Source organism: Athene noctua, chromosome 20 (genome assembly GCF_965140245.1).
Source record: "Athene noctua chromosome 20, bAthNoc1.hap1.1, whole genome shotgun sequence".
NCBI lineage: Eukaryota > Metazoa > Chordata > Aves > Strigiformes > Strigidae > Athene > Athene noctua.
This window is the reverse complement of record NC_134056.1, coordinates 4658441-4679996: the sequence shown is the minus strand read 5'-3', so window position 1 is coordinate 4679996 and position 21556 is coordinate 4658441. Positions and strand designations below refer to the sequence as shown.

The 21556-nt window shown below is 53.0% G+C and overlaps 1 protein-coding gene across 1 annotated transcript; it reads right to left on the bottom strand.

The window, feature by feature from the left end:
* Window positions 1-11067: 11067 nt before the first annotated feature.
* On the bottom strand, window positions 11068-18626 carry MYMK (myomaker, myoblast fusion factor). Its single transcript, XM_074923967.1, has 5 exons — window positions 18492-18626; window positions 15978-16092; window positions 13427-13575; window positions 12316-12432; window positions 11068-11214 (listed from the first exon to the last, which is right to left on the bottom strand). The coding sequence occupies exons 1-5, from the start codon at window positions 18624-18626 to the stop codon at window positions 11068-11070; spliced, it is 663 nt and encodes a 220-aa protein (XP_074780068.1).
* Window positions 18627-21556: the final 2930 nt, after the last annotated feature.

Sequence of the window (21556 nt, the reverse complement as noted above, 5' to 3'; positions counted from 1 at the left end):
GTCCCCCGCCTCCACCTCTCACCCTGATGTCAAGGCAAGCTCAGACCTCAGCTGGGCAGTGGGTCTGCCTGTGGCCAGTGCTGCGAGGCTGGTCCTGTGCTCTGATGGGCTCCCATCCCTCCTCCAGAACCAGGGAGGAGTCAGCGGGGCAAGGGGGAGAGGATGAAAAATCTCTCCTGTCTCTTGGCCACCTGACATCCAAGTGCTCTGCAACATCTGAATGATATCACTGCCCCCTTGGTTTCTCGCTTTAAACCCCTGCTAGAGGCAGGGAGGGCGAGCCTCAGGGCTTGGCTAGCATGTGCAGCAATGCTGCGCCCCATCCCTATCCTCTGACCCTCTCTGCTAATGATAACAACTTCGTTAATCTGTCCCTTAAAGGCTTGGCGTCTTTCCCTGATGATACAGATTAATGCAAATTTAATTAGGCCTTAGTCAGTGCCTGCTCGCTTCGGAGACACACTCCCCGATACCAGGCAGCTCCAGGGGCTGCTGAGCACCAGGGCAGGATGGTGCTGCTCCTCTCTGGGGTGCAAGGGCTCAGTTGGGCGGCATCCCAGCACCTGTGTGCCCATCCTGGTTCTCCGTGGGGGCTCTGCAGCACCGACACCTACTCAGGGCAAGAGGCCGGACCCAGCGGGATGGCAGCCCAAGGCAGAGCCCCTGGGTTTTGCTCCCAGGGGAGGTTTTCCCGCAGCTGCAGAGCAGGGACAGGGCTGGTGGCGCGGGAGCCCCGGGTGCTGCATCCCTGCGGCGGCTTCTGCGAGACGGGCTGGAACGGTCGCCCTCGCCGCAGACACATCTGCTGGGCGGGAGGGCCTGGAATTTGGGATATTGTTTTTCTGGCGGGGAGCGGTGGGTGCCAAAAGCCTGATAAATTAATCACCTCTGACATGGGTCAGTCCAGCTTCTGGCGTGTGCAGGCTGGGCCCCCGGAGCCGCCGAGCGGAGACGGTGCTGCTGCAACGCAAACGTTCATTATGCAGCGAGGCTGCCCGGGAGAGGAGCAGGTTTTGGCCGCGCTGGGAGGGGATAGCTGCTGCTGGAGTGGGGCTCGACCACCATGTGCTCCCCCGGGGTGGCCGGCTGCAGGAGATGTGGTGGCACGACTCTTGCCGGCTGCCTGTGCCTGGCGATGTCACGACCTGACAGTCCTCATCCTCTGTTTTGGAGCAGAGCCTGGCTGGGCTGCTGCGCACTGCTGGCCCTAGGGAGATGGGAATGTGTGTGGGGTTTGTGCAGCTCCTGGCACAGTGAGGTCCATGGTCAAGGACGGCTGGAGTGCTAGTGGGCATGCAGAGCCCAGGGGAGGCTGCGTGGGATGGGGAAGTGCAGGAGGTGTGCAGGACGCAGCAGGGCTGCAGCTGCTGGAGGTAGTAGGCAGCTGATTGTAGTCACTCACCCCAGTCCCTGGAGGCAGGTGTTTGCTACCAGGGGCTCGGGGCTGGATGTCCTACCCTCTGCTTACTGGTGAGCCTGGAGCTGGGCCGGTGGGGTGATGCTTGTGCAGGCCAGCGTACGGTCCGAGGTGGGACCACGCGTCCCCTCTCCCATGATGAGTGGCACCACGGACCCACCACATCGGGGCTTTGCTTTGTGGAGATCTGATTGACCCAGTCTCTTTGCTGGCTGCTCAAGCCCAAGGCAAGGCAGGCTGAGCCCACGCCTCGCCAGGATCCTCTTGCCCCTGGGGAGGGGATGGGGGGCCGTGGGTCTGTGCTGGTGTAGGGTGCCCATCCCTGGGGGGTGGCGGTCCCTGACCCTGGAAGGGTCTCCGCTGCTCACAGCGCTGCCTGGAGAGGAGATGGTGAAGGGCTTTGTGTACCCACTGCTGGGGTTTCTGCACTGCTGGGATGAAGGGGATTTTTTCATTTTTAATGACTCTGCTTACCACCCTCCCCATTTCATTTACTATCCCTTCTCGCTTGCTGCTTCCCTTCCTGATAACTGCCAGCATCTCTCCCTCTGCCAACAGCAGCATTTTTTTTTACCTTCCCGTCTTTCTTGTGACCATTTCTGCTCAGAAAAGGAGAAAGAAGGAAGTGGAGCAGGGAGCAAAGCTTGGAGAAAAGGATCCCACCGGGGTCTTTGAGAGTGTTGCAGGCTGTGTTTGTGCCTGGCGTTCACCAAGGCATTTAAAGCACCGCGCAGGACAGGGCTGTGCAGCTCGGGGGGACAGAAGCTATTCAGGGCAGAAGGTGTTAAGACACACGGCATGTGCTGCAATCTACATTTGGGATCCGAGCAGACCTCATCAGGATGATGCAGAAGCCTCCCTCCATCCCTCCTGTCTTCTCAGCTTGCTTGCTCTCCTTCCCCCCCCCCCCCCCTTTTTTTTTTTTTTTTTTTGTCCAGACATAATTAATGTAAACCAAATGCTTTGTGCACAGCTGCTGGCATCCTGAAACTGTTTTGTGTGTGGTCTTTCCTTTAGCCCGGACAGAGATGGAGCAAAATTCTGAGCACTATCCCAGACCTGCTTGGGTAGAGAGCAGCATCTATTGCACAAGAGGCACCTTGAGTTTCTACGTTCCCCTCGTGGGATGAGGTTATGCGATGGCTGGTTGAACTGGTTTAAATAAAACCATGGAGCTGCCCAAAAACTTCATCTCCCAAATCCAGCCAAACCCAGGCTGAACTTTGCTTGCTGGTTGAAGGAAATTTGCTTAACTGAAACCCCAAGTGTCTGTCTCAATTTCATGGCTGCCTCTGCGTGTCATGGTTCCCTGGGGGCTGGATGCTGATGTACCAAATCCGCTGTGGGAAGGATGTCCTTGTGCTGCGCCTGGCATCTTTAGACCTGGGGAATCAGTGAGATCTTGTGATATATTTCTTTCCAGCCAAAGGGATAATTTCTGATCACTGCTATTGCTTGGTATTGCCACTGGATCTTTAGGGCATGAGGTGTGAGGGAAAGAAAGTATCTGGCCCTGCCTGTTATGCTCCCAAAAGCCCAAGCAGAGGCCGAGGCTCTTGCATCCCGAGTGGCTCCCAACCGACCACAACCCCTGGGCTCCCCATAACGCTGGTGCCAGGGCCGAGGGGCTCTGCACCTTCTGCAGCCCCTGCGGCCGCCCTCAGACGGTGCTTTTCTCCTCATTGCTCCAATCACCCCTTTAAAACGCCAGCACGGCATCTGGGATCATCAGAGAAAAAAATGGCAACGTCCATGTCCCACGTCCTGCTGGCTTGCCAGTAGCACCCTGGGTATGCTGGGAGAGATGCAAAGAACCAAGAGATGCTCCGCTTCAAAAAAAAATCCCTCTTTTTTTTGCCAAAAACCCCGTCGGGGAGGTGGACACGATCCTGCCGCGGTGCGGCGAGGGCAGCTGAGCACCGTCGACGTGCCAGCTCGCCCCCGGCCCTGCGGTGAGTCAGTGGCTGAGCATTTTGCAAAATGTTTAAGCTAAATGGGAAGCATCTGACGGGCCTGTAGTGGACGTGCTTTGGATTCCAGGGCGATTAGGATGCTGCGGATGCCTGGGCGAGAAGGTGGGCTGGGTGGTGTTTCTGGGAGCGACTGTTCTCATGTTTCTGCTCAAAAACTGTCCCTGTTGTGGCTGGGAGCTGGGGGGACCTGGGGGTGACGCTTCTTGAATGCATCCTCCCCACAGACACTGAGCAACTGGGGCACGTCTTGAGGTGGCTCCTTCTGGGGTGGATCTGAGCAAAGAACTGAGGAGAAAACCTACATACAATGGAAAAGTCACAGTTTGGGGGCAATAGTTGCAGTTTATTTTTCCCTTCCCTGGACAAAGGCACTGGTCTGGAGAGCACACGCCTGCATCCACATGATATTTTAGTAAAAAAAAAATAATCTGAATTTCTGTGGAAGTTTCCGTGGAAAAATTTCAACCAGCTCATGGTGGGGTGCTTGGAGAGGCTCATGTATCCCAATTTCTGGGGTCATTTCTGCTCTCACCCTCAGTTTGGTGATGCTCCCAGGAGAGGGGAAGGGTCCTGACTTGCAGGGAAATGTTCCCTGTCCCCCGTCCCCACATCCTTACACCCAGCCCCAGCCCCACTCCAGGATGCTCTGGGGCCACGGGGCTGGTGAGAAAAAGAATTGTCTGCACCAAGTGCCCCGCAGCTCATGGGCGATGACAATTTTAAATGAGTGAGAGGTTGAAAAATAGTGAGTGAGATTTTTTTAAAAGGTCACCTTGGCCAAGGAGGCAAAAATTCTTCCTTGCGCGAGTGAGATGCTTTAGGAACTGCTTTAAAATTAATCCAAAACATGAGCCTAGCTCCAAACGAGTGGGACTTGGCAAGACAGCTGGACACATTATCTTTAAATATAGGCAGGCATCCCGGAGGGTTTCTGGTGGTTTTCCTGGTCACTTATTCCTCTGTCTCCCCCTCTGCTCCCCCCTCCTTGCATAATTCTCTCTATTTTAATGCCTCTTTCCACATTTTGGGTAGTCATTTATCTATTGGTATGAAGTCTCCCCAAACCAGGCAGGGTTGCAACACCACAAGAGCTTTTGTGTCAGGATGTTTTGCTTGCTGTGGCACTTCTCCCCAGGAGGGCATTGTCCGGGTGGCCATCGGCCTCTGCCCCGTGGAGACTGGCTCTCAACAGATGACAAAGTTTTTTCAAAGGTGGAAGCACGTCTGGCTTTTAGGTTGGAGCTCTGACGGACCCCAATCTGTGCTAAACTGAGGGGAGACCTTGTGTGTTTCAGACCTTCGGTGCAGCAACTTGACTGGGTCCTCACCGGCCGGTGCAGCTCCCAACACTCCTGTGTCAGGGGCCAGCGTGCCTGGTGTGAGAGCAAGTTCACAGGGACGGGCTCTGCGGTGCTTCCCTGAGCTTTCTGGCTTCCTTTATCCTCTTCCCACCTTAAACACAAGGTTGCGGGGGACATACAAAAAACGAAGGGGACTTGGTTTAGGCAGGGAAGGAGAAGCAAGCCCTTTACCACCAAAGCAGAGAGGCTCAGGACCTTCTCAGGCGTTGAAGCAGGCTGTTGGACATGTCTGGACATACAAAGACACATCTGTCTTTAATCCTTCCCTCTGTAACTGAGACCAGGACCAGGCAGAGCCATGACAAACCCTCACTGCGTGCTGCAGGTACGTGTGCGTATGCGTTTGAAGGGCTTTGGCAATGCGGCAGTGCTAGACCGGTTAGAGCCACATGTTCTTGCAAATGCAGCTTCCTATTGACTTGTTAAACATTTGCTATTTATCAGATTTTGCTTTTAAACTGTCTGTAACAGTCTGGGAGAACTTGTGTCAAAATCCCTTCCAGATGTGAAGGTGCTACCTGATACTTTGGTTATAACCTGGACCTGCGTTCCTGCCCCATTCAGATTAGCTCAACTACTGTGAAAATGAAAATGCAAATAAAGACATAGAAGGAGAGGGGAGACACATGTAAAACTTCCCCCAAACCTTCCCTTTCACAGGCAAAACAGAATTTGCCTCTATAAGGAGATTGTGAGTTTTATCGGTGAACATTTGCTCTGCTGGAAAACCATAGGTAAGCCGGGGAGAGCAGCCACCATCCCCGTCTGTCCACGCGGGTGTTTCTTAAAGCATTGTTGACTTCTTCGCCCATTGACATAAAGTTTCTTTGGGTCTGGGGCTTCCCAGACACATCAGCTTGTTTTATGAGCATCAGATGATGTGTGCAGTTGGAAACCCGAGCAGTTCTCCTGCGTTTGGAGCACATGGATCAGATAACAATGGTTCGTTAAACGCGCATTGAAAAGCTGTTGTAAGGTTGGGAACTTTTCTTAGCAGCACCCGCTCTGCAGCCATGCTGTCCTGTCCATCTCTAGAAGAAGCTTTGGGGCCACAAGATATTCCCAGATTAAAACAACTTCTCTCACTCCGTGGTATCTGTCAGATTGTATACGGCCCGAGCCAGCTCCCATCGTAGCGAGGGAGGGTTTTTCCACTGGCTTTAAGAGGCGCTGGACCGGGGCCATCCTCTGTGTAATGCGGATCCGGGAGTGTGCGTGATGCACTGCATGATGACAGAATTTCTGGGAGATTGGCCTAAACCAAAAACCTTGGACCGCCGCTCCCTGGGACCGCTCCACCGGAGGAGTGGGGAGGCTGGAGACTCCGAACCTGGACCTGGAGCGGGTTTTTGCAGCTGTGAAAGCATCCCTGCAAGAGCCGAGCGAGCCTGGCTGCGTTGCATCTGCCCTTCCCTGGGTCAGGGACTCAGTGCTGGAGTTCGGTTGCTTGGGTCAAGTCCATCACTCGCGTCCGTCTCCGGTGCTGCCGGGGGGAGTGGACACCTGCGAGTGTGCGAGGGGCTCCCTGCCCGACCCCGCTGGGAGCCGAGCAGCTCAGCCTGTCTGCAGAGCCTCAGCCAAGCTCCTCCGTGCCCTGAAAATACCCCGTCACTACCGTGGGGTGCCGGGACGGGGCTGCCCTGCCCGCACCAAATGGGCTGGAATGTTCAGTTGGAAGTCTTGCTGAAAGGCTGAGAGGGAAGAGCAGGAGAAAAGAAACCTGCCGGGATGTTGCATGGCATTGCTTTAAGCAAAACCCTGACGCATCAATGTTTTTTTCTCCTGTGGTGCTGGGTTAGGCTGCTTCGCACCCGTGCAGGAGGTACCACTTCACTGACCCCCGCGGCTGCATGTGCTGACTCCACCGTGCTGCTGCAGAAAGGGTTTGTTTCTGCAGAGCAGCGCCAGCCACAGCAAATCCCACCCTACTCTTCCTGGGTGCTCCCCAGCTCCTCTGAAGTGCAGGAGACCTTCTTTATGCACCAGAAAAAGATAGGTGTTGGGGCTGGGCTAACAGGAGCGAAGCTGAGAGATACCAAATGGCTCCAGATAGGGGTTTCTGTTTCTCCATCTCCCCTTTTTTCCAGGCTGACAGATGGGGCTGGTTTCTCATAGTTCATCTGTACCATGTCCCAGGGCTCGGAGCTCTGGGCATGTGCAGGGCATTGGTGGTGACTCCCCTTTCCCCCTGCAGACCTGGTTTATCCCTGTTACAGGGCACAGATGTCTCGTGCACATCAGAACTGGAGGCCAATGGAGGACCCCAAGGCAAGACCCCTCCCTGGGGCTCCCCACAGAGCTTCTGCCTTTACCTGCACGAGAAATCACCACTCCTGAATTTCCAGGGGCATCAGGTTTCTTTGGCCCTCCCTGGGAGGAGTAGAACTTCTCTGGAAGTCCTGGTGGATGCATCTCCTTGGGATGTCCATCACCACTCCCGATGAGCTGCATGTGCCTCAGGATGGAGCAACAGCACTTTCTGAAGTGGGATGGCATTGCCGTAGCCTAAAGGGCATAAAAATGGTAGAAGGAAAACCTTGGCCCCATGGTCGGTGAGTTAACCTGGCAGGGCTGGCTGGCTGGCTCACAACCTTGAACACGCATGGAGGATCGGCGGTGCGAGGGTGAGGAGGGAAGAACAGCGTGTGGAAAAAAACCCAAAGCGGTCTTTCAAAATCACATGGTGATAAGGCATTTTCTGGAGTGCCCCATACAGCTGGCAGCAGAAACTAGGCTTTTATGTTTTGGTCTGGCTAGTTTTTCGCTTTCTGCAGCCAAAGGGATCTGGATAAAGTTTGCCTGGAAGATTAGCTGGCACTGAGCCCGACTAGACATCTCTGGAAGCCTCCCCTGGAGCAGGAGTAGGTCCTAATTCCCCTCTCATCCCAGCCCTGCTGTAGGCGAGCGTGGGGGAACATGATTGTCCTGGAGGGGACGGTTCCACCCTGTCACTGCCCACTGGTCCCTCTGCCTGCTGCGAGATCCCTGACGGGATCTTCGTGTCCCCTCCATCATGCCAGGTCCCTGCTCCTCCCGTGGTGGGGATACTGGGGAGCACATAACGGTGAGCGAGGTCCCAGGGCATCCCTGCCACCGCAGTCCCTGCATGTGGCGGAGGCGATGCCCCACAGCCCGAGGGGTGGCATGGGACCACGAACGCTTGGCTGTTGTGGCTTTACCTCAGCCCTCGCCTGGGGACTCACATCCTTCATATGGTCTGTCCCGATGCTGAAGCCGAGCAGGGAAATGAGGTGTATGGGAGCCCCCCGAGCTGGGCTGGCCTCCCCCAGTGCCAGCTCCAGGGCAGATGTGCCGCAGCCACCAGATCCGACACGGGCTGTGGTGTCTGGCCACATCTGAGCTGCGGGCTCCAGGGCAGAGCTGGCAGGGGACGGAGGCGTGGGAAGGGAGGCCATGCGATGCTGGCCCCACAGGGCCAGTTGGCACCCCACGCTGGCCCAGACACAAAGCAGATGGGATTTTGTGCCTGGGGAGGCATCGCAGAGCAGGGGGGAGGCTGGCAGGCTCCTGCCTGCCCTTGTCACTGTGCTGGTAGCAGATGCTGATGCCTCCAGAGTGGAAAGCCCAGTCCTTCCCCTCTCATTCCTTTTTTCCTTTTTTCTTTCTTTTTTACTTCTCCCCCCCACCCCCACCCCCCCAGCTGATCTTAAAAAAACCCCAGGCGGTTTGGGCTTCGTGAAACCCAAATGCCTTTTGCAGCATCAAGCCCGGATCCCATAAGTAATATCCCAGCATTCGAGAATAAGACAGTATATGAAGTAGACGGGGAGCTATAAAGACGCTTTAAAAGGGGCAATAAAAGTTTTGGGTTTCATATCGTCTTACCAAAGAAGAGAATAACAGAGAAGCAGGAAATTTCAGTAGCAGACATGACAAAGGTCACAGCACTCAGACTGCACCTTAGACGAAAACACCTACTCTTATGAAAACAGCAAGAATTTCTGGCAGGGGCTCAAGAGCTCTTACAGGCAAAGCTCTCGGCAGCGCTAAAAGGTTACAAGAGACTGTTTTGTCTACGTTGCTGTAAATGTTTATAATATTTCCCTGCATTTGTATTGCAGGGGATATCCTGCCGGGGTGATAGAGAATTCCGGGCGTGCACCTTCCTCTTGGGTGTTGGGGTGCCGGGTCCTGCCGCAGCGGGTGCTGCCGCCGGCGCGGGGCTGATGCCGTGGCAGGGACCCTGTGGGTGTACCCGCCTGTGTTTCAGCCCCGAGGGTGGGTGCTGGTCCTGCACCGGGGTGCAAAGGGATGGATGGTTTGCACAGTCGGAGCAGCACCCTGGGGCATCAGCAAGGGAGAGGGGAAAAAGGAAACCTTGCCTTGGATTTTATTGTCTGCAGTACGCTTTTTGGTTTGGTTTTTTTTTTGGTGTGTAACACCTGAATACATGGCAGGTGGGAACAGGAGCTTTCATTTACTCAGCTGGGCCTTAGCAAATGAGCCCTCCTGGTTTGCATGGGGTTTGCCAACCTTTTCTCCCTCCTGTTCAGCCATGGTAAGGCGTTGCAGTTACCCAGCACTTCTCGTCCCAGCGCTTTACCCACACGAGGCTCTCCCCATGCCCATGCTGCCCATGAACCGGTGGGTCTTGCTGCAGGGTTATGCACGTCACCGCAGCCCAGGAGGGGCCAAACGGTCACAAAATGAGCTGAGGGTGTGGGGGGGTGTGTGTGTGTGTGTGTGTGTGTGAGGCTGCCTCTGACCAGCAGCTGCAGAAGCAGCAGAGGGATGTGGAGGGATGAAGGCTGCTGGCACTGCTAGTCAGGCTCCTAGGGAGGGTCAGTGTTGAGTATTTGCACGGGGGGTAATGCACACCCAGAGATGTGCTCACAGTGGCTCAGCGAGAGCCAGCGTGGCCCTGGCCGTGGGACACCCGTGTGGGTGACCCCTCGGGAAGTGGCTGCACACGCTCAGAGACCGCCCTTGCACACAGTGCCGAGGTGTTTCTCGCTCTCAGCTCTGAGTTAGGAGTTGGAGCACCTGTGACTGTTTTTTGGGGATGTCCGGAGCAGTCCTCATGTGGCAAAGTACTCCAGCAGCGTGCAAGCGATGGGGAAAGTGGTGCCCACAAACCCTCAGAACATTTTGCAAAACATCCCAAGGGACGGATGCTGAAAAAGACCTGGTGTGCTGTGTTGGTTTGGGTGCTGGTGAACACTTTGAGAATTCTTTGCTAGCACTGCCTCTGCGTGCAGCTGCGTCGGCTGTGCCACCACTTGCCAGGGACTCTTGGATGCTCGGGGGTTCATAATTCATTTATATTTTTGTTGGAAGCTCATTTGGTTTTGGTTGTTGCCCCTTCGCAGGAAGTTGCTCTGATGAATGACCGGGGTGGATTTCTCTTCCAGAGGAACCCAGGCTTAATGTAGGCTTTCTGTGGACATCACTGTATATCAATACTGCTCTAATTGTCCATGACATATAGTCTTGGCATTTTTCCCAGACAGTCTAAATAAATCATACACTTCTGCTATAGTAAATAGTCTGTTAGAGGAGATGTTATAGGCTTACAGCCCTCCCTCTCCCTCCAGGAGCTTCTTTTCTCTGCCTCTAATTTTCCATGTACTTTCCATACTAATGAGACTCTCCGCATGGGCACCTGCTGCCTGTGCTGCTTCGACAGGTCTGCAAGCACAAAGTGCCCAATGTTGCAGCTCCCTCCAGGCCGGGGTGGGGGGCTGTGGGCAGAGGAGGGGGGGGCTGTGCCCTGAGTTCTGCTCTGGGGCTGGCATCTGCCCTCGACTGAGCGGGGCTGAGGTGGAAAGTTTCTTGCGCCGCTTAAGAAGTACTGGCATGGCACACTTGCAAAGTCTTTGTTAGTATAGATTATTTACATCAAGAGAATGCATAAATAAAATAGCATATATCTCACAAAAATACAGGTTCTGTTAATTGGGCATGACCAAAAAAGCCCCATATGCTCAGGCTGGGTAAATCTGCACAGAAGGGATAACTCAGGTCCTCCAGAGCCTGTTCAAGGTATAGCCTGGGTGGTAACGTAGCCTGAGAGTGCAAGGGTCTCCTGGGACAGGGGACAGGGTCACAGCCCACAGAAGTGCTTCTCCGGGGAGAAGTATGGGTATGACCCAAACTGGAATCACAACCTCTGCTGGGGCTGGTGGTGGAAAGGTGAAGACCTTCCAGGGAAGAATATCCCAGGGTGTGCACATCGCTCGTGGGAAAAGATGCCAGTGTCCCACAGAAAAATGCAGCAGGCTGGCATTTTGCTTTTGGTTGCACTTCTCCATCACGTCAGGAGCAGAAAAGCAAGTGCCCCGCTCGCCCGGGCGGCTCAGACGCAGCAGCAGAGCGTGGAGCAGTCCAGCCTGGCAGGGGTCCCGGCGCTCCCGGCCTTCTTGTTCTCCTTGGGCAGCAGCAGCACGAAGGCCATGGCCAAGGCGCAGTGGTAGAAGCTGTGCACGTAGGTGTAATCCCACTCCTGCAAGCGGGGAGAGCGTTAGGGAGCCCTGCCGGGGCTGCAGGAGCAGGGGTGCTGGGGGGGCTCTACGTTAGGTGCAAAACATTACGTTTCTGCAAGTAGCCAAAAGGAAAGGAATAAAAAAAAAAAAATAAAAAATTCCTGAGCCTTCTGCCTCTTTTTGCTGTCAAAGAAGAAAGGATTTCCAGCCTTAAAAAGAAAAAGCAAAGTGGATTTAACACGTTCCAATTTGCACATTTCCCAATTCTTGAATGAAGTGTTTCATTACCCCGCAAAGGACGCGGCGGTGAGGCCGGGGTGCGGGGGGAGGCGGTTGCTGCTAAGTGACATTTTTATGTTCTGCTAGAATTTGCAATTACTAAATGCTTTGAAAAATAATCCTTGGGGATGACTGTGAGGTTGTATCTAGCAGCTCCCAATGCACAGAGCAGCCGTAACGGCGGGGCTGAGCGCAGGCGTGACCGGCAGCTGTGTCAGGGGGTTATCGCCTTCCCCGTGCGGGACAGACGGACCCTTTTGCGCAGGACGGGCAGACTGGCCAGCGGCGAGAGCAAAAGGTTATAAACATGGGATTGAGGGCCCCTGGGAGTCAACCGAGAGGCTTTTCCTTAGCGTGAGGCAGTTTTGGATCCAACTATGCCTGGGTCAGATCCAGTCCTTGCCGTGGTTCTGCGTGGTGTCCTTAAGTCACCCATGCCCAGTTTCCAAAAAACCCCGCTCGTGTTTGACAAAGCCATTCTGAGGACCATGTACAGCTGCAGAAAGCGTGGCCCATGTCCTTGTGACTCACTTACAAGGGTCTTTTCCGGCCTGAATGATTCTATGAAAAGGAGAGTGAGCATCACCCTGCGTAATCACTTGCTGTCACGTCTGTCCCTGCCCACGCTGCAGTTAACGGGCCAGGGGCTCAGATAGGGACAAGCAGGAAGGGACCCTTGTCCCTGCCACCAGACCTGGCACGCCAACCCCCAAGACTCACAGCTGAGCTAGGTTTTGTCCAAGTCTAGACACAGCCCAGCGGTGCAAAAAGAGAGGTCTCCTGTCTTAGTAATGTCCTTTACACCTTGTCAAGTCAGGGTGGTTGAGTGTGCAAACAGGTACCTCAAAGAAGAACCTCAGCATCAGCGCTAACGCCCCGAAACAGAAGCCAGGACCGATCTGTTGGGTGTAGACACTCTTGTCTGGATAAAGCCCTTTCTTCTCTTTCATCTTTTGTAGCTGGAAGGAAAGAGAGAGCACAACAAGCGTATTCACCCGCACTTAGCTGATTGTTCTGCATCCAAAAGATCCTGTGAATGCTGAAGTACAACCACACAAAGCCCTCAGACTGGCTGCCCCGGGCTGCGGGCTCTGCCTGCACATGGGAAGCACCTCTGCTTGTGTGCTGCAACTCGTCCTTCTGCTGCATTCCTGATCATAATGCTGTTTTCTTAATATTCAGCCCCAAACCCAGCTCAGGTGCCCTCACAGAGCCTGTCTCTGGGAGAGTGGGTTCCAGCACAGCCTCTGCAGGCAGGGAGGCACAGGGTGATCTTGGTCCCCTCCTTGCCCATCCCCTCCCCATCGTGGCCACTTGCTTTTAGGCGCCAGCCGGGCGGTAGATTGGGCTTAGTGACAGCACGTACCTGGGACTTGCATCACTATATTTCCATGACGCTCAGCAGCGTCCCCCTGCAATTTTTACCCCATCACGGAATCCTTTTTCTTTCCCTTTGACGGCCATGCCTGCTCCTGCCAATGGCTCTGCCATCACCATCCACCCGAGGCCACAGCGTCTGCCCTGTGCGGAGCAGAGGCGGCACGCAGTGCTCGACTGTCCCAGACAGGTTCAGAGAGATTCCTTCCCACTTTATCACCGCATTTTATGCACATCATCAACCGGCTCTGGGGCAGATTACCAGACCCCTCTGCCTCTGTGTAGCTGTAAAAACTCCATAAATACGTTCCTCCTGATTAGAAACGCAGGAACAGGAGGTGTGGTAGATTGCTCAGACTGATTGAATCTGGCGTTTATCACAAAGGCTGCTCGCTGTCTGCCTGCTTTCTGCTCGGGTTGAAGAAGTGCTGTTTAATCACTGGGATGACCTGTGCAGTGAGCTGGACCTTGAGGAGGAAACCGCTGGCACAGGCCAGACCCCTCTGTACAGGACTCAGCCCCTTCCCTGCCACGAGCATCCTGCAAAGCCCCGACACGGTGCCCTTCCCTACGTACCCATTTCACAGTTATCACCAGGACAGCCGTCCCGATGGGTCCCGAGTAGACGCCGTAGCCCCAGCGGTCATGGTAGATCCTCACGGCGATGGTGAGGACGCCGAACATGACGAAGGTCGATCTCTTCGGCTCGTCAAACTCTGCCAGGGCTGCGTGGCACCGAGCACAGGGAGCGTCAGCTCTCCCACCCCTTTCCTCGGCTGCTCACCTAAAGCCTTACTGGCGTCTGTCCTGCCTACCCTGGGGACCCTCAGCATTGCATCCAGCTCTGATTTGCCCTTCTTATGCCTCACAGCTGGGGAAACTGAGGCACATGGGGGCAAAATGAACCACCCTGAGGCGTCTGAGTGGTGGGTCTAGGAGCTGATATTCAGGGTCTTGTGTTCAGTGTTGCGTGCGGAAGCTAAAGGAGATTTCCTACCTGTATTTCCCTTTCCTGCCTTGACCCAGAAGTCAGAGGCAAAGACACTTGCACTCGGTGAGGCCACCATCGGCTCTCGGGTTCATCCTACAGCTCTAACCCTCCCAAACCCACCACCTCACCCCAATACAGCTTCCAACACTCCGCTCCGGTAGGACTGCGCTAGCTGGCGTGATGGGGATCGGGCTGCCCAGCCATGCCGGCACCTGCTTGAGTTTTGCAAGCTGGAAGTCGCCAGTGTGAGTAAATTATTAGAGGCTTTTGTTTAGCACAGAATGGGGTAATAACTGATAAAAGTTATGGATCCCAGTGGGCTCCATGCTTTTCCAGCTCGCACAGCTGTGTTATGGCTGTCCTGGATTTGCATTCCGGGAAGCGTGCCCGAGGGTCTGCGTCCGCACATGTGCGCTCGGGCTTTACAAGCCACAGCGAGAGGCTTCCCTGGGCTTCAGTCACCACACCTTCCATGTCCTTGGATCGTGGTTTTATAGGGAGTTTGGCTAAGGGATAATGTCCGCATTTTAATCTCTGTTGTTTCCCTGCGGGTCAATATTTTAAACGTCGTAGTCCGGGATTTGTATTTTTTGGTAAGGTTTTTGAATGCAGTAATGAAGCAATCAAGTTGAATTTTGCTGCAAGGAGCCAAAGTGTCTGGACCAGCTCTGCCGTACCCTGACACTGCTGGTACCTACTGAAAATGCCCTTCAGAGACGATTTGCCTCGTTGCCTTTCCTAGCCAAGAAGAGAGAGCACTGAAGTGACATGGACAGTGTGGGAGCCCACCTTGGGACTCGCACCATGGGGGAGCAGGGCCATTTCTAAGGTTAATATTCCCCCCACTCATTTTTCCCTGCATGGAAGATTTACCCTGTTGCATGCCCTGGAAGGGGGATGCTGCTGCTTGTGCTGCTCGGCAGTGAAGGGAGGAGGGATGGACCCATGCCCGGAGGTGGGGATGCTGCAGGAGTCCCCCATCCCGGCCAGAGGTCCTGCACATCCTTGGAGCGCCGGGGGGCAGAGGGTCAGTCCAATGGTTACTTTGGGGCTGTGCATAAGGTCCCCAGTTCAGCACTGGGAGGGCTGTGGACCCTGCCTGCCCGGAGTGAGGACTGGGTGTGTGGCTGCTAGAGATGATCCAAATCTGTTGAGCAAAGCCTTTGCTGTTGGAAAGTTTCAGTCCCCTCATCTCTCTCCTTACCCTACTCTCTTCTCTCAGAAATATTCATGTCATTCAAAAAAACGTGTTGGCAAGATGGGAAAATAATAGGTTTGAAATGTTCATCCTTCTTCAGTTCTGTTGTATTTTTTTTTCATTTCTGTTATACCTTGTTTCAATGGCAAATGAGGAACAAAATGGGAAAAAAAGAGAGGAAGGCAGTGTGGGAGAGGAAAACAGAATAATGTGGCAAGGCTCAGGATTTTTAAGAAAAAGGAAGTGAAATATATTTCTACTTTTTCTGAGCAGATCTAATATTTCCTGTCAGCTCAGACTAGGCTTTTGATAAACTAGGGAGCTATATTTATTCTGTCTAAACCACTTTGATTTGCATGCTACCAAGGGAAGTGGCAGATTCTGCAGTTCTTAATGCCACCAAATCAGGACAAGCTGATGGGTCAGTATGGGGAAAATGAGGAGAAATGGTAAATCCCCTGATATATGAGGTCTCAAACGAAGTCATCTCATAGCACTGTCCTGCCTTGAACTAAAGCACAGGGCTTCATGTGTTCCTTGCCAATTTGAAATAAATAATTCTGCTGTTGTAAGGACATGCATAAGAGCTGGTGAAGGCAGAGGGACACCCGACTAACACAAACACCAGGCGCCAGAACTCTGTTTATCTCCAAGAGCAAAACTTCCCCAGCCACCACTCAGGGCAGTTTTTATGTGTGTCTGGACCCCACCGAGAGCAATGGCTTTCCAAGGAATTAATGATATAAAAATGGATTAAACCATAGCACGGGCTGACTTCCAGAAGACAGTCTCAGACCTAAGTCTTGCAGTTGGGAGCTCAAAGGCAACAGCATTTCTGGGGACTGTACTCACTAACCACCCCACCAGTGATGCTGACAAATCCTGCCCGACCTGCAAACATTGGTGCTGGGTAGGAACCGTGAGAAACCAGTGCTTACCCATCAGGGACACCCAGATGGACAGAGCTGTGCCATAGATGCTGAAGTACTCCAGGAGATCGTAGCGCATGAAGCACAACACTGATAAACCGGGGCCATCACATGCATGGTAAATCTATTTAAAAAAAAAAAAAAAAAGCATTTAGAAAATGATTTCCTCACCCACAGACTAGCAAGGTAAAGGCTCTTATCAGTTGGCTTGAAACAACCTTTGTGTGGCTGTTGAGAGGATGACCAGCCAGAACAGAACAGTCTCAAATACACCAGGGTCACTGATACGCAGTAATGAATGTATTTGAGAGATAATGTCACCATTCCTGATTGCAAATTGCCTGAGAAACAGCATTCTTCTCTCTTAGTACAGATTATTTGTGGATGAGCTTTAGTTTGCCTCCTGGTCTGTGCCAGAATCTGCAATCTGATGACCAAGCTGCTTCGAGCTGAGCCGCAGGCGGTGCGGGGATGTCGTCTCCAGCAGGAGGACTGGGGTTATGGTTCTAATTGCGAAAGATTCTTGTAAAACAATTCAAAATGAGTGTCCTGATGAAAAGCGTATGGATGCCAGGTCACTGTCCAGGCTAAATGGGGTTTATATGGCCAGAGTCTGAATACTGGGGAATTCACTCATTAGTGCATTCCCTTAAAAGCCACCGGTTCCTGCCCATTAGCTCATTGATTAGGTTATTTGCAAAAAAAAAAAAAAGTCATTGTCAGGCAAGATAAATGCAAACCAAGCCAAGAGAAATTTTCCAGTGCAATCAGAGGAATGCTCCCAGTGTTTGCCTGGTGCTCGCCTTTTCCTCCGAGCACTCAGCCCTGTGAGTTTTCTAGTGGTAGCACCAGCGTGCTTCACTGTTTCTGAAGTCCCTTCACTGCTTGGCAGGACGCCCTTGGAACAATCCTCGCTGTCATGGCCCAGCGGGGATGCTGATATTATTTATAATGGGAATTGCTGCAAGTCCTTTGGCTCGTTGCAGTTTCTAGAAAAGATCGCACCACGGCCGTAATTCTTTTCCCCGTTTGAGATTCGGTTCGGGGAGTCTGGAGACAGGGGGGAAGAAAGGGTGGAAGACAAAGAGCGTGTTTCTGGCTGGCGTCGCAGCACTTGTCTGCGATGGACATATGCTTTCACTGCTCTGACGAGGTCTCCTGGGGGGGGAGGAGTGGGATGCTACAAGAAAGGCAACAGCAGCAGCTGCTGCCCTTCCTACCCCCCCAGCCATGCTGGCAGCTGCCTTCCCTTCCTTCCCTTCCCCACGCACAGATATTTTGCCTCTTCAATCTCTTCAGCGAGGACCTGTTCCACCTCCCGTCGAAACACGTGCCAATTTTCCTATTGACTTCTCGGGGAGGTGGAGCAGACACAGAACCAGTGCAAAATGAAATCGTAGATGTCTGGCTTCCCTGGGGAGCTGGGGGGGGAGCTCGGTTGGGACGTTTTTATTAACTAGTCCTGTAGTTTTTATGGAACTGGCAGAATTTCTCCCCATGCATTTTGCTTTAATTGGAGGCTTAAATGGTGGATCCTTCGGAATAAGAGACCGGCCTGGGTCACAGCCCTGCTGCTGTGGAAGAGATTTTCACACCAGAAAGGTCCTTTACCTCCTCCCTGCCTCAGTTTCTCTGTCTCTATGCAAGGGATGTCACAACCCTCATGAGATGGGTGGGGAGAAGAAGTAAATGCAGTATTGGTTGGGTTGCTGAGTTATTTCCTTCATATTCTTTAGCAGAGCATTGCCACGGGGTTAAAAAGGAGATTTTTTTTCCACTGGAAACGCTGCTTTAGGTGCTTAACCTGTGTGAGTACGGAGGTGCTCAGCAGCAATACAAAGCACAGGGCAGCTTACTGCCAGGAGCAAGAATATGAATTATTTTGTATATGTACAGACAACTGACTTTCTCCACTCATTACTCCCACACAAGGGAAGGCAGAGCAATTCTGAGCCTGGTGGAACACACATTTTCAAACTGCTCTGCCAGGGTGGAGGGTTAATAATTATTTTTCTTGATAACTCAGCAGCATGTTTTAATATCTCCTTTCCCAGTGCAGAAAATCCCCTGACTCTAGCATTGCTCCCATCACCAGTTAGCAATTGCAAAATCAATAATTCAGCTAAGTGCTTTTGGCTAAAATGACAGGAACATAGCAAGAGACTCTGGATACAATTTAAACCCCAAATTCAGCATGGCCACTTACCAGCTGTGAAACAAAGAGAAAAACCAGCTCCAAAACATTGCAAATCAATCAAGTCTCTTTGCACCCAGACCCTCTCCCTAACCTCACAATCATAAACCAGCATTAAATCTATGTAAGGCCACCCCTCAGGACACCCTAAACTGAAGAATCAGCTACTCAGCAACTCACACGGTGGGAAATAACTGAAAATGGATATTCTGGGGGTCACGCTTGCTGCTGGTGGTGAAATCCAGTTACCCTTCCCGGTGGAGACCCGATGCAGGAGGCATTCAAGGGGATGAAACACGCAGAGAGGGGGGGATATGGGGACATCTTACCGCCACGAAGAACATGGTGAAGAAGTAAACCATGGCTTCCATGTGGAAACGCCGCTTGGCCGCGATGCTGATGGTGGGGAGGAAGACCAAGGTGCTGATGGTGGGCAGAAGGAGCTTGGCCACCAGCGAACCCATGGGTGCCTCGTGGGCCGGTGGCTCCCGGGGACAGGGTCTCTCTGAACTGGACGGGGACGGTGGAGAAAACAGCCGTGGCGAGCGTGCTTTAAAATTTAAATGCCCTGTGTGGCCGGGAAGGCTGCGGGCAGGGAACAGCAGCTGCTGCTGCCACAGCCGCCCCCTTCGCTCCCGTCTCTCCCCAACAGCAAAATTCTTGACGCAGCCGGTGGCTCCTGGCAGCAGATGCTCTGTGCCCCCCGATATCACCCCGGGTGTTTCTAAAGGAGCGAAGGGGAATGTTGTCCCTGCACGCCTTGTGCTGGGGGTCGGATCTGGGTGCACAGTGGGTGAGGGCTGCAGGTTCGCTTGCTCCCCATGGGGACACCCCATCTCTGCATCCCACCCCTGCTCTGTGCCTGGGTCAGTAGGTCAGTAGGGAAGAACTAGTTTAAAATAGGGTTTTTAAATCAGTGGCATGTATCCTGCTACCTTTGCTGTACCTGAGAAATACACACCAAGTTCCAAAACTGCCTCTTATTTCCCCATGAGGGCAGACCTGGAGCAAGTGGCCCTGCTCTGGCAGAGCACAGGCATCGGGGAGCTCGGGTGATGCAGCATCTAACGCCTGCTGCCAGAGCCTGTATACCCTCCTATGAGCTCGGGTGGAGTTAAATTTCTCAGCCATGCCCTCAGGCTTTGCAGCGTGGACACCTCCAGGAGATCTGTCTGAAATTCAGAAGCTGAGCGTCTCTGGGGTGGAGGAATTTGAGCAGATCACCATGCGGTGCAGAAAAGCTGGAGGAAAGGAGACCAAAAGCCAAGCGGCGTTTGGGCTGCTAATCCACTCAGTGGCTTCTCTGTTTTATTATGACTTTTTATTATATCACTGCTGCTCCCCTCCTGGGTTAATATCTTTTCCTTGGAGCCTCGCAGGGATTCTCGGCATCTTTTCGGTACAGCTGTTCCCGGGCCGCAGGGAGCAGGAATGTTACGCTTGAGCAACCGCCTTTGTGGCTGCGGGTTTGGGGAGGAGGGTGAGAGCTGTGATACGAGCCACCGACTATTTCTGAGGCTGATAGGATGGGCTTGCCTGTCCCCGGGGAAGGGGTCTGGTGGAAAGGCAGGCATGCACGGAGAAAAAAAAAATGCTCTTTAAACCACTCCAGCCAAGTTGGAAAGGGCTCCGGGAAGGGGGGGAGCGCAGGGCTGTTGTGTGCACAGTGAGAATGGCACAACAGCATTAAAGCACTGACCCGAGAGGGCTGTGTGAGAGCCTTCCTCAGGCACAGCTGAGATGAGCTGTGCAGGGCTCTGGTTTTAAGCTGATGCTGCAGGAACCATCCACGTTCCCCGGTCGGCTGCAGGCAGCTTCCCTGGGCAGAGCGCGGGGGCTCCACATTGCCCACACCGTGTCTCCAGCCGCCCTCCTGCCTGGACAAGCCATAAACTTACCACAAACCCCTGCAAAATTGAATCTCTACCAATAAATAGTGAAAAACGCTGGTGTCCCCATTTACTGTGAAAATTAATCCCTCCAAGTCAGCACATAAATACTCTGCTTCTCCCCAGGCATCCAGCCCTGAGCGGGAAGTGGAGCTGAGCACCAGCACACCCTGAAGTACCCTGCTCCTTTTCTGTGCCATATCCTCACACGTGTCCATTATTCCCTGTTATTCTTGCACGATCTGCTTGGACTGAGGAAGGTGCTCAGGGCTGCTGTGTGCTGTACAGCCGGGCTTGTCTCTGGGAGGGTTTCAAGTGAGGTTGGGTTAACTGGTTGCACAAACCACTCTGGATTCCTGGCTAAGAAAACCGCATCCACCCTGCTTTTGTGGCCACGAGGCTGGTGGCAGAGAGGTGAAAACACAGCTCGAAACCTGTTGGTGAGGAAAAACTTCCACGTCTGGGTGCAAATCCTCGTGGGACCATTGGCAGGGACATGGCAGTTGTGCAACAAGTCACCATTTGCAAGGATGTGCAAGGGAGGTGGTTGTGCAACAAGCCAGATAGCATCAGGTGAAAAATATGATCAAGCAGTTGTTAAATGCATTCTCCTCAGCCCCATCCTTTGCCCAAAATCTGGCTGAAGCCCACTGGAAAGGAAACCCTGTTGTCTGCTGGATGCAGCAAGTACCAGCCATAGCAAGTACTCCTCTGAGCAGGGACGTGTTGGAGCTCTCAAGAAAGAAAACATTCCGCAGGTTGTTGTTTTGGGGTTTTTTTGGGTTTTTTTTGTGGTGGTTTTTTTTTTTTTTTTTTTTTCTCTCCCCAGCTGCACACCCTGGGCTGGCGTTTGGTTTGCAGCCAGTGCTGTAGGCACAGAGGAAAAAAATCATACCGGTTCGCACACGTGTTCCAGCTATTATTGAAAAAGAGACCCCAAAGTAAACTGCAAGGCAAGGGGCAGGCAGGTGGTGAGCTCCTGTCGGGAGCTGCTGCTTAAAAGGTCTTTGTTCGGGCTGCAAACAAACCGCAGCACTAGACATGGGCTTTGCAAACCTTCCTGGGAAGGAACCCAAGTAACAAAGGGCCAGGACTTTGTTCCTTCTCTCCTAAACAGGTAGGAAATGTAGAAAGAGCAAATTTTAGCTCCTGCGTTTAAGCACTTCTGGAAAGCAAATCTTAAATCTACATTCCACAGGACTAATTTTGTGTGGACCAGAGTGCACGCAGGAACGGTGATATATATGGCTGAAAACTGGTTCCTAGATGCCAAAACCAGGTTCTGGTATGCTGTCCTGGATCCTTCCAGGGTAACATTAACCATGACTTTCTGTAAGCACTTCTACCCTTTCCCCTCAGACATTGCAGTGAAGGAGAGAGACATAGATAGTTTTCTTTTTAATATGAGGGTGATAGTTTGAAAGCAGCATGCATGGGAATAGAGGATGAGGGATCTGTGCCAAACGAGAGTATTGAGAGTATATTCTCCTTGGGATAAGTATAGG

Coding starts and splice junctions, on each gene's coding strand:
- MYMK (XM_074923967.1), bottom strand. CDS start 18,626: ATGGGTTCGCTGGTGGCCAAGCTCCTTCTGCCCACCATCAGCACCTTG. Junction 13,576..15,977: donor CATCTGGGTGTCCCTGATGG/GTAAGCACTGGT, acceptor GGTGCCACGCAG/CCCTGGCAGAGTTTGACGAG. Junction 11,215..12,315: donor TGCTGAGGTTCTTCTTTGAG/GTACCTGTTTGC, acceptor CCCCGCTTGCAG/GAGTGGGATTACACCTACGT.